Source organism: Dendrobium catenatum, unplaced genomic scaffold, assembly GCF_001605985.2.
Source record: "Dendrobium catenatum unplaced genomic scaffold, ASM160598v2 original_scaffold_71536, whole genome shotgun sequence".
NCBI classification, from domain to species: Eukaryota; Viridiplantae; Streptophyta; class Magnoliopsida; order Asparagales; family Orchidaceae; genus Dendrobium; species Dendrobium catenatum.
In genome coordinates, this window is record NW_021389983.1 from 909,336 (window position 1) to 927,520 (window position 18,185).

General features: G+C 35.4%; 1 protein-coding gene across 4 annotated transcripts in view; it reads left to right on the plus strand.

Moving 5' to 3' along the window:
- Positions 1–18,185, plus strand: part of LOC110108982 (galacturonokinase) — a 64,305-nt gene that overhangs the window by 23,283 nt on the left and 22,837 nt on the right. For all 4 annotated transcript variants that reach the window (XM_020839855.2, XM_020839856.2, XM_020839859.2 and 1 more), the window contains exons 7-8: positions 3,209–3,288; positions 14,988–15,087. In XM_020839855.2, coding sequence (XP_020695514.1) covers positions 3,209–3,288; positions 14,988–15,087 — 180 coding nt within the window. The remainder of the gene's footprint in view (positions 1–3,208; positions 3,289–14,987; positions 15,088–18,185) is intronic.

An 18,185-nucleotide genomic window follows, 5' to 3' on the forward strand; every position in this document is an offset into this window, starting at 1 on the left:
ACCAATTTCAAAATTTCACAGAATGCTTCACAATAGGCAACAAAACTATTTACTGAGCAAACTTTTCATAATTTCAAAAGTTATTTTCTAATTGGTCAGAGATCTCACATTTTTCAATTTATTCAGTGAAATTTTTTCAGAAAAATATCTAAATGTTCAAAATTATTGTATCTATAACATACAGAAAGTTATATTGTGAAAGTTTTGTCGGTATAAAATTATTCTTATTTTTTTCCTAACAGAATTATAATTTAAATAAAAACATTTAAAAATTTTCATATTTTTCAAAATATAGATAGACAGAATATAGCCTATCTTAAGCTGGATAATTTTTAGAACTGGAACAATAGAAAGTAGATCGGAGTTTCCCTAATGTGAGGGCTTATGAAGTGATTGGAAGTCAACAACAACCTCAGATAATTTATTCCTAATAGAATTATAATTTATAGCCTACCAAGCTTTCTCTCTCTAGAAATCTCCTCTCTCTCTCTAGCCAGTTGTTTTGAATGGGGAAAATGGATTTCATTTAGTGGTTTCTTTTTGAGGCTAAGAAGTTAGTTTGAGTTGATAAAAGATTATTATCTTGATATACCATATTGTCTTGAAAATATAAATGAGGCAGCATATGCATTGAGTATAAAGTCTAGTGAACATGCAAGTTATGCTAATTGAAGAAGAAAAATTAGTCAACAATATGACTGCCTTACAATTGGAGATTATAATATAGAATGACCAAGACTTAGATAGCTTATAACAGATGATTGTACACCTTACTTTGGAGGAGTGTGTAAAGGAGGCATATAAATCCAATGGTGAATGTTGGAGAAAATTTGTCATCCTCAACGAATTAAGTTTTTTTTTTATCGAACACGATATAGAAAATAATATATTATTCCGAAGGATAAAAATATCATTTCGCTATGGATTTAATAACAAAACTCATAAATTTAATTTTGACGAAGATTTTCCTCTATTTAATTTTAGTTGAATAAAGTTTTTTTTTGGTACAGATGCCCCATAAGGGCAAGTCATTGTGGTTAATTACATCTTAAGCATTTATTATTTGAGAATACTTTTCATTAAACAAATGATTTCTTTTTTGAGAGTCATCAAAATATTCGCTAATATTTTCATTTTTAAATTTATGAAATTCTTGTTCAAAGATTTGGTCTTTGAGAATTTTAAGTAAGATGCGATCAACTTTAAATTAAATTTTTGGAATGAAAGTTACAGGAGGAGAATGTAGGAGTACTTGATTCTGAGAAAATTTAGAGGTACTCAAACTATCCTATGTTGGGCTTTAAAATTATATTTTAAAATTAGATTTTTGTTCAAGTTGACTTTGATATAGAATATTGGGGCTTATATTTCATCTACATATGTTGAAGAAAATGCCCATAATCTGAGGGCTTATGAAGTGATTGGAAGTCAACAACAACCTCGGATCCTAGAGCTTAGGTGAGGACTACTGAATGGTAGTGTCTCAAACCTAAATTTAAAACCATGAACTCTGAAATTAACCTATCCCTATCCTAGCCTTTGCCGTCCACCCAAACTTCTCCCTCCTCCCTCACGTTTCTTCTCTCTTACTTGAATCATCATCTAAGAGAAATGACACGATTTTCCCCGGCCTCCGTACCCATGTATGGTCAATCCCGAGCAAGATCATGGATTTGTCTAAGATAATCAAGGACTAGTGGATGTTCTTCATTCCCCCTTCTTCGACATCAATTGGGAGATTGACCAATCCGCCGAAGACTATGTCGACCGGATCTTCTTCTCATTGACTATCGCTCTCGCGAACATCGACGTCCCTTCCAGTGGCAAATTCTCCATCATCCACCAACCTCCTCTTTCCCGGTTCACTTTTCCTTGAACAAAACTGTAAGCGCCTACTGTATTTTGGGAGCATCATTATTGTTGCGCAACTTATTCTTTCGCTAAAGCCCTCAAGAGTGTGAGTGAGGGAAACTCAAGGTGATTGCTCTAATTGTTAACCGGTGGATTTTTGTTACTTGCGCATCTAGCTTTACTATAATTTTGATGTTATTTTAATTGTCCTTCTAATCTATTTTGTAACCGCATGCCAAAGAAAAACAACAACTAAGAAATCCTAAAGTCTAATCTTGTGAAACATTAATTTTAAAATTAGCAAGCTTATTAAATTTTATTAAATTCATGCAATTCCTTTTTGTTTCACATCAGAAGTCCCCTGATTTGGTATAATCCCAATCCTTGAATACGCCCAAGTCCCATCCCCCTCTAGTCATCTGCTTCAAGCCATGGAGATCCCCTACATTGTGGGATTTTGCCAGGACGACATAGCTTGCTAGATTCAAGTTAAATGGAATTGTTTGATAGAATTTTCCTCATTTGTAAAGTAAATTGGGTTCAAATTGAACCACTTGGACTTGAATTAAGCCAGAATTGAGCTTGATTTAAGTCGATTTGAGTTCGATCAAGGTAATTTTATAAAATTGGACTTTAATCGGCACCGATTTGAGTTGAATTTGGAGGCTCAATTGAGTTGATCGGGTTCAATCGAACCTACACAAAAAAATTTGTCAACAATAGATGACTTGTATTTTATCAAAACTTTGTGGTGTTAGAATGGTTCATCAGTTAAACACTTGTATGTTAAACTTATTTTAGCCTAGGTTTGCCCAACCCATATAATTCCCAGTTCCACCGGATATGTTTATGTTTTCTATAAGTAGGTGGAAGCATCACTGATAACTTATAAATTGTTTGGGTAAGATTTTTGTTTCATGATCCTTTGAAAGATATGCCACTTTTTTTTGGTCCTGCCAAGCTTCTCTTTTCAGGGCTGGATCCAGATATCTTGCAAGTTTTTCAGAGCATCATTTGTTGAGCTTTTATTATCAGTTTGGAGACTTTGTACTATATCAAATCAAATTTTAATAAACTTGTTTTTTTACTTTTGAAATTGAAATACACGTTTAGCTGGAGCGTCAGAATGAGATTATAAATGTGATATCTTACTACTGTGTATCTATGCCGTGATCACAAATACATACTTCTTATATGTTCCCGAAGTTTATGTAAAACAAGTCGTAGGGATTCTTAAATAAATTACGATACTGAATATCTATTTTACTAGTCTTTTCTTGGTAACTGTTATTTAATTTGTTTGTGTACTTTTTGGAACTGCTTCTGTCATTTGAATCTGTTGACTCTTGATGAGCAGGTTGGAATTGCTTACCTAATGGCCCTGGAAAGTGCTAATAACTTGTGTGTGTCTCCCTCTGAAAATATTGAGTTGGATAAGTAAGTACCAATATAAATCTTAACTTCTATAGATAAGGATTGTACCCAAATACTGGTTGGGGTTTAGTTGTGCTCTTCAAGGGTAACATTGTATGTAATTGCCCCTTATGTGAATTAGAAACTGATTGTTTACGTGGGATGCTTTGTTCCTTGACATCCATTTTTCTGACTCCCAAATGGTTGGAGATGCATATTACTTCTGCAATACTTTGGAACTAACTGAACATAAATCTCATTTGAATGTTGCGATTTGGCATATTTTTAGATGCTGCTGTAGTTTTAATGAGGATCCCATCAGAATGCTTTTTAATCTTGCTACTGGATCAATTATTTTATCAATCAAATTTTGACGTCTTTGCAATTTTTTTATGAGCGGTGTTATGATTTTTTTGTACATGGTATATAGTATTGAGAAATAGATGAAAGATCAATGTTTGTTTGGAATATAATAGTTCATGCCAATTTTAAACGGTTTCAGATGCCTAACTTGTCATTATAGATATTGTGTACTTTATTTAAAATGTTTGTGAGGGAACTCAAAGGTGGGAAGACTATAACTAGCTCAAGTTTACATTGAACTTATGACACCTTTTTTGTATCTTTTTTCATATAACCAAGTTCCAGTTGATATAAGCCCAAAATCATACTAAACATACTAATGTTATGCAATGTATAATCATGCTTATCGTAAACTTACCTTAGCTTTTTTGAAGTCAGCATAATCGATTCTCATTCTCAAATTCTTTCCTATTAAGTCTTCCATAAGTTCTTAAATTCTGGTTAATATAAGTCTTTTGCACAATGTCTAGTCATGTTGCTTTTGGTTTTTTATCACTTATATATGAAATATAATTCAAAATTATGTATAATCATGCTTATCGTAAACTTACCTTAGCTTTTTTGAAGTCAGCATAATCGATTCTCATTCTCAAATTCTTTCCTATTAAGTCTTACATAAGTTCTTAAATTCTGGTTAATATAAGTCTTTTGCACAATGTCTAGTCATGTTGCTTTTGGTCTTCTCTTTTTTCTTGTTGGTTCTTTACATTATTTTTATCTTCTTACTTGATTGGTGCTTTTTTTTCCTCTCTAATGTATAACCCAAACCACAATTCCCCCTCCCAAAGGTAGTTTTGTCACAATTTTTCAAGTTTATAAAATTTGTCTTCTTCTCTCATTGCATAATACTCCTAAGGCCTTCTTTTAATTTAACCATCTAGCTTTAAGTAAAGACGTTTCTCCATCATCTCTATTTTTATTATTTTGTAGACTAAATTTAAGATTCTTAGACCCATCATATTTAGATATTAATTGATTCTAAAGTAATATTGATCAAAATTATGATTTTAATTTTTACATTCTCTAAAATTATATATCATGAACTCATCGATTTGACGTAAAAGCTTCGCCGGAAGATCGTCGCCGGAACACCCTCGCGGAAGCCTAGCCGACCGTCCGTCCGCTCCCTATTCCGCTCGGTTCTCGTTCGGTTCGTGCGAATGGGGAGGTGAGGGGGGCCGGTGTGCTATAATAGGGAGAAAGGGATTTTTTAAAAGTCTAATTTACCCTTACTTAAACAAATTTTGCCTATTATTAGTATAGGGGTAAAACCGGTATTTAGAGACTTCTAAGATTAATAACTCTCTAATTAGACAAAATTAGTTATAACTTCTATATACCAAAATGATCATAATTTCGCGTAGGATTTTCTAAAATTAATTTCGTTACATTCCGATAACCTTGAAAATCTCACCTAAACCTCGTCGCGGCGCTTTGAAAAGCGTGCGACGCCTTAAAATAGAAATTTTCGGGTTTTACATTCTTTATACTAATCTTATGGTTTTATTTGGTTGGGATTAAAGAGTTTCTCTAACTTGTTAAATTTGTTTTATACATTTTAAGTTTCTTGCTTAGCTAGGTCAATTGTGAGCCAAGCTTTTCCAAAAGCCCTACATACTTGAGCTTGGTTTAACATCTAATAATCACATCAACAATGATCAAGTGAAGTGACCAACTATGAATCTCATTCAACAACATCTAAGTTTAGACATATAATAACAACAACAACAATATCAAGCCTTTATCCCACTACGTGGGGTTGGCTACATAAATCCTTTTTCTCTATTGTGTCATTTTAAGAGTCAAATTCTCATTTAAATTTAATAAAAAAGGTTATTTCTAATGTTTTCTAGCCAAGTCTTTTAGGTCAACCTCTACCTTTCTTAATATAAGTCAAATCCAATACATCTACTCTCATAATCAGGTCATCAGAAGGACGACGTTTTGTCGGTCCAAATCATCTATGACGAATCTTTTTAATCTTATCTGCTAGTGGAGCTACTCCAACCTTTTCATGTACATACTTTTTTTGCATGCTGTCTCTAAAAGTAAAGCCACTCATCTACCTAAACATCCTCATCTCTGTAACACATAAATTTATGCTTCTCTTTTAATGGCCAACTTTTTGCGCCATAAAGCATTGCAAGTCTCATCACCATCTTATAGAATATTCTTTTAAGTTTGAGCTATACTTTTCTATCAAGACGGACATTGTTAGGTCCCAAGACTTGTATGAGAAAATTGAAGGGTTGTGTTAAGCAATCGACCGCCAGCGTAAAATTTATTGAATAATCATGACATGAATCCATACATATAAATATATAAAAAATTTCAATGAGATCGTATTCCTCATGGTTATGATTATTTGAAATTTTATAAGCTTGATTTAATAACGAACAAGGTAACAAGAATGAAGATTATGGTAGATTTTATTTAATTTTTAGTTTGCTATTTTTTTGAATTGTTGTAGAAGGAAAGAATCCAGTATAGGGGAAGAATCATGGACGTAAAGTATGGAAATTGAGATTAGATGAATGACTGACACCTCATAGAAAGAGCGGCATGTGGTAGAGAGAAAGAAGGGATAAGAGTGATGAGGACATTAGATTTCGACACGTGTACCATCACCGGAGACGCAGATCGACGGCTACGATCCAGAGCCTCTACTTCTGATTTATTTGCATTTTTTTATTTTATGCTTGTATTTCTTATTTCCTAGTTTTCCCTGTGGGCATTGAGCTGCTTATGTAGCCCGGAAGGGCATTTGTGTCATTTCATTTTTATTTCTTTTTGGTCTACTTATATGTGGTCTCATGCATTGTAATGGGTATTTTTGATGAATGAAAATTTACATTTCATGTTCTCTTTATGAGTGCAACCCTCCTCGATCTCTTAATGAGTTGGTTGGAGAAACTAGATCTCTTTGTGAGTTCTAAGTTTTCTTTCCCTTCTCATTTTTGTTCAAATCGTCATTGCGGAGATTCAGATTGAAGATACTTGTGGGGATTGGAGTCGTATTCTTTGAATTCCCTAGAAATTCTCCCTACGACCTTTCCCCCTTGCTCCCTGCCGCCGTCCCTCCTGGACAGTCCAGCCAGTCGGCCTGTAGCCAGCCGACCGCCGGCCAGCAGCCGCCGGCCAGCCTACCAGCCCGCCGGCTCCCCCTTGCCGCCGCCTCCTTCTCCTAGTCACCCTTGTGGATTTTGAATTTTTTCCCCTATTAATTGCTTTCCTAATTAAGCCCTAGCAAATTTGGAAAATTGATTAATAGGAGTTATACTTGATTTGAAATTCAAATTCCAATTCCCTCCTATTTTCATATGAGTTTGGGAGTTACTTAATATAATTAATTCTGAAATTAAAATCTGAATTTTGATTATATTAATTTACTTCTTTGTTGTCCCCACCTATTCAAATCCTCAAGCCACCTCATCACCATACATGGCCGGCCCTCCTCTCTCTCTCTCTTCCCCATTAATTCTCCTTTAATACACCATTAACCCTCACCCTTTATTTGGAATCCAAAGTTGATTTCAAATATTTTCCCTCCCAACTATCTAAAACTGAAATTAATTTCAGTTTTTAGAATAAAACCCAATCCCCTCTCTCTCTATACTGCCGGCCTCCCCTCTTTGGCTCCCCCACATTACTCCTCCATCAAGGCCTTAATTGTATTCAATTTGAAATCAAATTTCAAATTGTTTCCCTCTCAAATTAATCTAAATCTGAGAATAATTTTAGATTTAGAGTTAATTCCATCCACCCCAACCAAATCTAGCCTCCACCAAGAAACCTAGCCTCCCCTCCACCTCTCCAAGCCGGCCACCACCTCTCCTCTCTTGGGTTTTCTTGTCGTGCTCTCTCATCTCCATGCAAACCATGCATGGTGGAACCCGAATGGAACTTTGGGTTTGTGCATGACGATCGAGATCAAGTCGACATCCTCAAATCGCCATTCTTTGACGTGGGCTTTGATTTCGACGACACCGTTGAAGACTGCATCGACCGTATCCAATACGCCTTAGTTGACGTGATCGACGAGCAAAGACCAAAGGGACATTGGATCATCATTGGACGACCATCTTCCTCCACCACTCCGGCCATCTTTCCAAGGGCGACGATCTTCGGTTCCTTCTTTCTCGGAGTGACCTCGATTCTAATGTGGAGACTCTTCTGCCGCTAAAGCCTAGACTATTTGAGCGAATGGGCTCCAAAGGTGAAAGCTCTCATTATTAAATTGTGGATTGTTTGTTAATAGCTCTTAGTATTGCTACTATCTTTGCTTATCTTCTAGGTTTGGTTAATCTACATGTGCTTCTTCACCTAAGCAAATGGAAAACTAAGATTCTTTATGGAATTGCCTTGTTATTACAATAAGCTATTTAGTGGAATTACATTGCCAACTTGTTCTTAAATTCCTTAATGAGCTCCTGCGCATTTGGCTTCACATCAAAGAGTAACCCTAGAACTGAGATTGATTCCTCAAAGAAGCCAAATTAATACCCTTCCTTTTATTCAATTATTACCTTTTACTGAATTACAGGACTTTGGGCCCTGCTTATAAAAATAGTTAAATTACCCCTGAGCAAAAAACATATGATAAAATAAGACTAAATGACAGATTAGAACAAGCCACATAAAATAAATGACTACGCATTTCAACACTAATAACTAAAATTTTAAGCATTTTGCACTACAACAGTTAAAATGTTTTTTAAGGAAGAATTGAAGGTCGTTGATTGTACTATAAGGCTAGCAACATTTTATCTGCGAAAAATTTCACAACTTCATCAAAGTGCTCAGAGTAGCAAGGTACAACCGCACAGCTGGACTAAAAGTTGAACATTCTCGCATTACTTGTAGAATTAAAAGAGCAAACTAGATCATAATATTATTTTACAATGCCTAAATTATAAGGTTATTCTTTTGATGTACACGTATCCTCTCCTTTCATCTATTTAGGCTAAAGGGGATTCCTTTGAAAAAAAAATATCAACTAATGATGAGTTAAACAACTTAGTGGCTAATTATGTTTCTAAATTATATTAATTAAAAAATTAGGAAATAGCACGCGTGTTAGTCTCTATAGATAAATTAATATCATTTTTTTTATGAGTAAGTATGAAAATGCGGGTGTAAAATTGGCAGAATGAGGTATTACTGGTTTTTTCTATCATTTCAATTTGGTAATTTATATTATTTTATTTTATAATACATCCATCATAAAAGCCACCGTTTAAATGTGCAGCATTAAAAGCACAGCATCTAATAACCTTTTTCAAACCTAGCCTTGAAGGGCAGGGTTTATTTTCCATTTTTATTTAAGTACATAGTTATATTGCATCCACTGTTAGTATTATAAGGTGGAGAACTACACCATTAACTTGCATATGCATTCACTTCTATATAACATATTCATTTATGTTCTTATCATGCATTTATTTTAATCATATCATTTGCATATCATATCAGGAAGTAATTATTTGAGATTCAAAATGTTGAAATATTGAGTGTCGGTCATTTGAATATGGAGCTTTTATACATGAAAGTGAAAATCATTTGAGAAATTTGGAATAGCAATCTGGTGTTGGAGAAATAATTTGTTATTGGAACATTGTTTTCCTTAATGATACCTATATCATCATACACCATGCATGTATATAGGCTCGTGTAGAAAAATAACAAAGTAAAAAAAAAATATTTTGAATTTTACGGTTGATTTTGTATAAAGTGTGAAAATATATATTGATTTTCTAAAAAGTCTTATAATAAAAATAAATCAAATCTATTTACAGAAAAAAAGAAAAAAAACTTCCTTAAATGGGGCCAATAGGTAGAAGTGGATGAGGAGGCACAAGGATTATAATTTAAGGGCATAAGAGGGTCAATTTAATTGTTGGAACTCTTAATCCATGTGCTTAAGGATTTGGTGCAAAAAAAAAAACACAATTTAAGATTGCAAACTAAGAGTCTTCCTTACCATAAACATAAACAAATACATATATAATATCATAATACTAGAACACAACTTACAATTTATATTAATTAAGAGAAGAAAGATACAAATGGGTCGAGAATCGTGGATAGAGAAGAATAGGTAGAAAACTGAGACGAAGTAATAGAGAGGAAGGGGAAAGGATGCTAGCTCGTAAGCTAGAACATACCCGCAGGTTTATATTTAAAAAATCATCAGACATCCATCCTAAAACTGCCACAAAACAGCCCCATTTATAGGGGGAAAAAGGAAAAAAATAATTAATACGTGTAGTTAATGCACCTCCCAAACAACCAATAGGAACACCTAGAAAACTGCAACAAATAGGGACCAAAGAGATACCCGCTAAGGGGGAAAAACCAAACATCCACATAGCATAAAGGGGGAGGGGGAGGGGGGAACCAAAGCAACAACATAGCTTCCAAGGAGGGGGAAATCGAAGCACCAAAGGGGAAAAACCGAAGCATCTAGATAAAAGCCAAGGGACAACTTGATTGCATCAATCCTCCCAAGGTGGAGAATCCTCATCTCCTGATGAGATCGTCTGCATAGAAGGCTGACTTTCACCATTTGCAGACTCCTTTGCATCATGAGGTGAACTTCGGCCTGTTCAGTGTTTAGCATTTCTTTTTTTTTAGAAAGAAAGAAAGACATGACCTACAACCTAAAGCTCTAATACCAAATTGGTGTAATAAAAAAAAAGCACACACACAATTTAAGATGGCAAACTAAGAGTCTTCCTTACCATAAACATACACAAATACATATATAATATTATAATACTAGAACACAATAACTTACAATTTATAGTAATTAAGAGAAGAAAGATACAGATGGGGAGGGAACCGTGGATAAAGAAGAAGTGGTAGAAAATCGAGACGAAATGATAGAGGGGAAGGGGAAACGAGCTTAGCTCGTAAGCTAGAACAAACCCGAACGTTTATATTCCAAAAATCATCACACATCCTTCCTAAAACTGCCACAAAATAGCCCCATTTATAGGTGAAAAATGAAAAAAATAATTAATAAATGTAGTTAATGCACCTCCCAATCAGCCAATAGGAACACCTAGAAAGTTCTAGCAAACAAGGACCAAAGGGATAGCGGCTAAGGGGGAAAAACGAAGCATCCACATAACATAAAAGGAGGGGGAAACCGAAGCACCAAGGGGGGAAAACCAAAAACATACAGATAGCAGCCAAGGGACAGCTTGATTGTATCAGTATTTCTACTAAGATTGGTTAACTTGTAGGTCCCATGATTATTCAATACTCCCCTCAAACTGAATAATATAAATATATCATTCCAAGTTGCATGAGAAATTAAGATTTGTATTACATTGATTTTCATAATAGAAGCATTTTTTTTTTATATTTAGTTCTATGAGATTGAGAGTGTCATTTGACGACTAATTTTTCTTTATACTATTTCAACCTTCCATTTGCTCTACATTTTTTATAAAAAAAAATCCAATTGTCCTACTTTTTTTTTCTGTTTTAGTAGTTCAATCATTTCCCATGTGTGATTTTTTTTCTAGATCTTTCATTACGTCGCTCATGTAATTATTCTAACTCTTATTTTCAAGTTTCTCAATTAGAGTCTATGGTAATTTAATGGAATTAGAAATTATATTTGCAAGGATGGAGAAAAGCTTTGAAAAAATATGTATTGGGAGTTGCAGAGGAGAATGTAAACTGATGAGTTGATCATTATTACCTAATAGTAGTTGTGAGTCTCTTGCTAGAAAGTTTTTCTTTGCTTATTCTTCCTTATATAAACTTGAAGGGGTATTGTGTTTGAATTTTTTTGAGTTTATTGTACGAATGTCAAGATGAAATATATAGTTAACCTTCTAGTTTAGAGTTTTGCTCCTGTTTTGCTCCTGAAGATGAGTTTGATTGAAAAAATTTTACTTCTCATCAAAGGTGACATCTTTTGTAATAATGCATTTTTTTATGTCGGGATAATAATATTTATACCCTTTTTCATTGGAGAAATCCCCAATAAAGTCATATTTTAGGAGCTTTAGGATCATGTTTACTCCTGTTTTTTTTTTTTAAATGTGGACATAGATAATATAAACACAAATTTTTAGAGGAATTATTGAGAAAGTTTCTTTTTGTGGAGAATAATTTGGCTAGATAGTTTATGAAAAATTTGAAGCTAAAACCCTTGCTAGTACCCATAACGCCTGACTTCCTCATTTCTTAGTCGTGGAGGTTTTTGGGAATTTGGAAGTGAGAGACTAAGAGAGGGAGATAGTGCTGACTTAGGGTCGTGTGATCGAGGAAGCGAGAAAGTGCTACTCGATTTGAGATGGCGAGGACAAGGCACTGGTATGGGGTGTGGATGAGGCATGGGTATGTGTGAGCTTGGGTATGGCGCAGCTTGGCTTGAGAATGGGGGAGAAGATGGAAGTAGTAGGGAAGTTTTATTTATTATTATTATATATAGGGAAGAAATTTTACATCCGCTATCTACAAAGTGTTGAATCGCCATGCAAATGCATTTTGCAAACTAACGGGCAATGCATTGATGCATCATACACATGTCATGCAAATATACCATACGTTGCATTAATACATTAGGCTACTACACTGCATACGAACATCTGCTATGCAAAATATCTTGCAAATACATCACATACTACGATTATTTTTCAAGCTGCTACACAACATATCATTGCAATATACTTATACACATGCAAATAGGCAAATGCGTTGTTTGTGTGTCAACGCACATGTGAGAATCTAAATGCATGGGAATATGCAATATGTCGTGCGCACTACATACAATCATTACACAAATACATCATGCAAAATATCAATACATACACACATATACAAATATGATGCATGTATCTGTTATATTGTATACATATTACATACCACCACTATGCAAATACATCATACAAATGTATCATTCAAAATGCATGCAAATACCTATACCCACATAGGCCCCAACTAGCGTGTTGTACATAGATGTGATTTTTGAGGTTATTGCGCATGTTAAAAAATGAACCCATGTTTGAACCCAATCCTCCTGCATATACGCATAGGAGTCAACAGGGTTCAAACCATCAAACAAATATATGGGCACGACATCGACCGAGATATTTATTTTATACGTTCATATCAGGTCTTCAAGGTCTATAACAAAAAAATATATCTAATGAAAACATAAAGCCGACAATGAACCCGATTCTCTGGTGGCAAGTCGACAAAGTTGACAAGCTTCAACCCACAAAATAAAAAATTACCTAAAATTACCCTGACAATGGCCATATTGACAGAAAATCTCAACCGAAGGGGACCCCAAATATGCAAAATGCTCTACAAATTCTCATAAAAATTCAAAATATTTAAAGTTAAAATTAACCATCAAACACTTAAAGTAAATTTTGTCCACTCTCAATAATTTGCCAAGGTGAAAATTTTGAAAAATTATTTCAGCTCACAAAGAGTCAATGTCTGGTCAATAATATCATTAGGATTCATTCTCAAATAGTCTATTGCCAGTAAGGATGTGACACGTGTCCTCTAATTGGTGGTTTCGTCACTAGATGGCACCACAAGTAAACAATTATGACCGGGACCCTCTGAACTAGATATCTTTGTCGCCAAATGGTTCCACTAAATTACGATCATGGTCAGAGCCTGCATTTTCTCCAATGGCTCCAAATCCTTGAGATATGAATCAATAGGATATATTAATAAGGTAAAAAACTCTCTATTAGCTAAAGGGGATTCTGATTTGTCCCCTTAGACAAACATTCATCCTAGGTCTACAAGGTACTCTTGGACGAAGCAACCCATGGCTGCCGACAAGGATCCTTTTATCAAGTTGGGTCGGGTCGACTACCTCATTTGACTAAGTAGACTAGGAACCATGATGACCCGGAATGATAGAACCATGAGATCTGAATTGGGTCCATCATCACCTCCCCCACCATTTGCTTTAAGTGCAAGATGGTAAAATTTTCAGTTTTAAATATCAAGTTTCAAAAACTAAACACATGCTGCTACTATACACCGGATACCATATATCTCTACATATCTGTTTGACGACTAGCCTTAATCAACAGTTATCTCTCGTTATCGAGAGGAGTAATTAACTATAGGGTCTTGCACCTATAGAAAACCTGAACTCAAATCATAAAGTCCTCACAAAATTAGGGAGAAATCTCTTAGTAGTGACTTATCTACAAACCTAATACGCCTTCTAAAAATTTGCCTCGAAACTTAATTGTTAAAACTCTTCTCGATGACCCGAAAAAAAGAAAGAAAGAAAGGGTCTGTAGAGAGGCCGAGGCGTGAATTTCTGGAGTCCACAAAGTCTACGATAAGTCTTCTATACCCCCAAGTGCCCTCCTATGACACTATCGTGGAACTCCCGCAGCAAGTGGGGTACATACCATTCGCCCCTGGTATAACAATCTTTGATCGACTAAGGTATATCATGTGCTATCCTTATTCCCCAATAAATCTCTCTAGATTTTTTCCAATCCTTCATCTTGTCAACTATCCTCGGTCAATACTGAATCTTAAAATCTTAATCCAACAGTTTCGAAAGCCAACTCTGATCCTCATCTGTAACAATCCTTAGCTCCAGAAGAAAATTTAAGCTTCTTTGATCAATCCTGACAATGTAGTGTCGCCCCAATATGTAGGGTCGCTACTTTTGGATGGCTAACACAATCACCATCAGCTCCCTCTTATATACTGACTTGAGCCTTGCCCTGACAGTCAACACCTGATTGAAATAAGCCACTTGTCTCTGGTCTTGCATAAGTATAAAACCTAGCCCATACCCCAAAGCATTCATCTCCACCACAAAGGGCTGGCTAAAGTTAAGTAGAGCTAACGCTAGCACGTTGGTCATCGCCTTCTTCAACTGTTCAAAGCCCTGGTAGTTGCTTCACTCCAATTGAAATTATCCTTCTTTAGTTATTTGATCAAAGGTCATGTTGTTGAATGGTATCACTTCACGAACTTTTTGTAGTAGCCTATATTGTAGGTCTTACCACTATTTTATAGAAAATTTTCTTAAGTTTGAGGGGACTTTTCTATCACACAATATGCCCTATGCATTCCTCTTCAACAATCCAACTTCAATTCTATTAATAATATCCCCATCTATGTCATCTTATCGCAGTGCAATTATATTTTCTTCTTTATAAACATAAACTATATTGTCGATATATTTGGGGAACATGTGGTGGAAAGCCTTATATAGCATGTGCTTGGCTTTACGATTGTGTGTAGAGTAACACCTTTGTGTTGCATAAAATTTTGTCAAATTTCATAATTTTTATAAGCCATGAGATGCATGGCATGCCTTTATATATAATATCCTTTTCTTTCAGATTAATTGAAAATGCATATTTGGGACTACGAAATGGCATCCTTGATCAATCAGCAATATTACTTTCCAAATATGGCTACCTTACTCTCATGGATTGCAAGGTTGGGCATTAAATTTATGAAAAAATTTTAAATTACAGAAAATTATTTATCCATTCCTTCTTTCGAAATTACTGTTTTTCCATTTCTGTATCACTTTTTTTTCCATTTGGTTATTTTATTTTCTGATTTTAGTGTTTATTGCCCATTGTAATTTTTTTAAGCTGCTTAAAAGTGGTGTTTTACTAACGAACCATACTGAAAATTTATAACTGTAGTTTGAAACATGGGAATTGATTTTGATCCAACTGGCTCTGACTTGTGGTCATGGGTTTTGACATTATGTTGAACATTGTTGTCCAAATTTTAAGACTGTTGCTCAAATTTTAATATTGTTGCCCAACTTCTCTCGATGCCAATATAATCAATCCTGAATAGAAGCTGATTGGGAAGGATCGTATCTGCCAATTTTTCTCCATAGATGTTCCTCCAAGGGCTCAAAATTGGATAGTGAACGGGGTTTGTTCCAATCAAACATCATAACCGAAAAAAAGAGTGGACGATGAAAATCACACAATCGGCGACTGTAACAAATTTATTACATTAAAATCATAAAAAAAAATTGTTGCGAGGCAAATTTTTGACTAATTTAAAATAATAATTAAAAAGACAACAAAATTTTTTTAAAAAAATGAACAGATACACTGTTTCAGAGAATGAGCGAACAAATACACTCTTCAGAAGCGACACATCCTTTTGGTTAACACAAAATATCACAAAACAAAAAACAAAAAAAACTTATTGTTTGCTTGTCTTTTTTCTGGCTTACGAGTGAAGCTACCCCATTTAGTATTCTTCCCGTGGAGAAATGATTTGGTGCGGAGTCCGGACGTACGTAGCTCTGCGTCCGGACTCCAATTAAATCTTGACACATCAATACTCAGTATAAGTGCATACAAGTGCATAGAAAAAGCAAAAGAGCACTGCGCATTTGCTACTGTGCTTTCATTGTGGATTGCAACTATGCTCTTGCTGCACTTTCACGACACATTTACCGCACTTCGACGACGCTTTCACTGTACTTTTTCCACCCTTTTCATGTGCTCTTGCTAATATTGCAATGCGCTCTCGTTGTGCTTTAAATATGCTTCAAAATGCAGTGAAAACATATTTAAAGTGCATCAAAAGCGCAGTAGAAGCACAGTGAATGCTCGTTGAAATATAGTTCTATCATTTCCTGCACTTTTGTTGCACTTTCATTATGCTTTTGTTGCGCTTTCACTAGGCTTTGCTGCGCTTTTGTTGTGTTTTTACTGTGCTTTTATTTTAACTTCAGTTCATGCTAGTAACGTTTTTACACTATGTATTACTTCAGCTCTTGCTAGAAACATTTTTACACTATATATTATTTCACATCAGTTAGTAAGTATTTACGCTAGTAAAATAGTGTAAGAGCATCTACAACGCAGCAAAAGCGTAGTTAAAGTGTAGTGATAGCGCAACAAATGCCAAGTGAATTTATAATTAACTGCACTTTAGCTGTGTTTTCATTGCGCTTTTGCTATAAGTGTTCAATATGATTTAGTGATGGGACAACAAAAGCACATTTAAAGTGCAGTGAATTGTAGCTAAATAATTAACCGCGTTTTTGCTGGCCTTTGACTGTGCTTTATCTAGAAGTGTTCAATTTAATTTTTTAAGAAAAATTTTTGAAACTATAAGTACAGATGGGAGTGCTGGAGGGGCAGCTGTGGTGGGGGCTTTCTATACACTTGGGGGGCTTTATGAACAGATGAGAGTGATGGAGGGGCAGCTGTGGTGGGGCCTTTCTGTACACTTGGGTGGGGGGGGGTTATGAACATATTGGGATACTTGGGGCGCAGCTTGGGAGTGCTGGAAGGGCAGCTGCGAAGCTTGTTGTGAAGTTTGGGGCTTTATGTTCATATGGGAGTGCTGGAGGGCAGCTGTGGTGGGGCTTTCTGTACACATGGGGGCTTTATAAACAGCTGAAAGTGTTTAGGGGTAGCTGTGTGGGGAGCTTTTTGTACACTTGGGGTTTATGAACATATTGGGATGCTTTGGGGGAAGCTGGGAGTGTAGAAGCAGCTGTGGAGGGGGCTTTCTGTACACTTGTGGGGGATTTATGAACAGATTGGGGTGCTTCGGGCACAGTGGGAGTAATTTCTGTATATATGGGGGGGGATTGTGGGCTATTGTACAGATTGGGGGGGGGGGGGGGGCTTTATGTACAGATCAGTGAGTTGGAGGGGCAATTGTGGGGGGGTTCTGTATAGATGGGTAAGTGAGGATGAGGACGATACAATAGTTTTTCTGGATCATATTTACATTAGGTTATATGGTGGATAAGCGTGTATTCAAGAGAATCGACCTTTACTTCAAGTTGATTAGGCCTGGTGCTTAAATTCTCTTTAATTCTATTGCAAATGTTTTGGAGGGAACCAAGCAATTTCTTTTGAACACTAGCCCACTCCTCACCATGAGCTAGAGGGGGTCTTGATGGGTAAAATTTGGGTGGTCTTGCATGGGAGAATAAGGGATATGGGTGAAAAAAAATTTGGTATTGGGGAGGGGATTTGGTGAGGAGATTGAGTTTGTATTTGGAGGTTAGCAATTGCAATTATTTGGAGCTCATTTTTTGCATCCTCCAGAAACTATAAGTCTTTTCAAAATTATATAAAATTGTAAGGAAAAAATCGCACTTTAGGAATTCATTGAAATGAGCTCCATGACATCTCTCAATACGTACCTACCTTTTCTTCAAGTTAGCAAATAAATTGTTAGCCTTCTTTACAGAATAAAAAACATCTGTATTGCGCCTCCCCCCCCACACACACACTCTCTAAGAAAATGTTGTCTTAAAATTTGGTATTTAGGGAAGTGCTCTAGGAACGATATATGTATAAGACCACATAAAGTAATATTAGGTAAAAAAAAAATTGTTATTAGAATTGGATTTAATGAACTTAGGACTCACCAATAGGAGGTACAAAATTATTTATGTAACCAAGTGGCTGTCCATGGTAAACTTAGTAGCAAATTTTATTAAATTCATTGATAAAAAATTCCCTAATACTTTCGGTCCAATTAATAGACGAGAACTTGTCTACATTATTTGCTATAGATAGGAGTCTCTTGGGGTT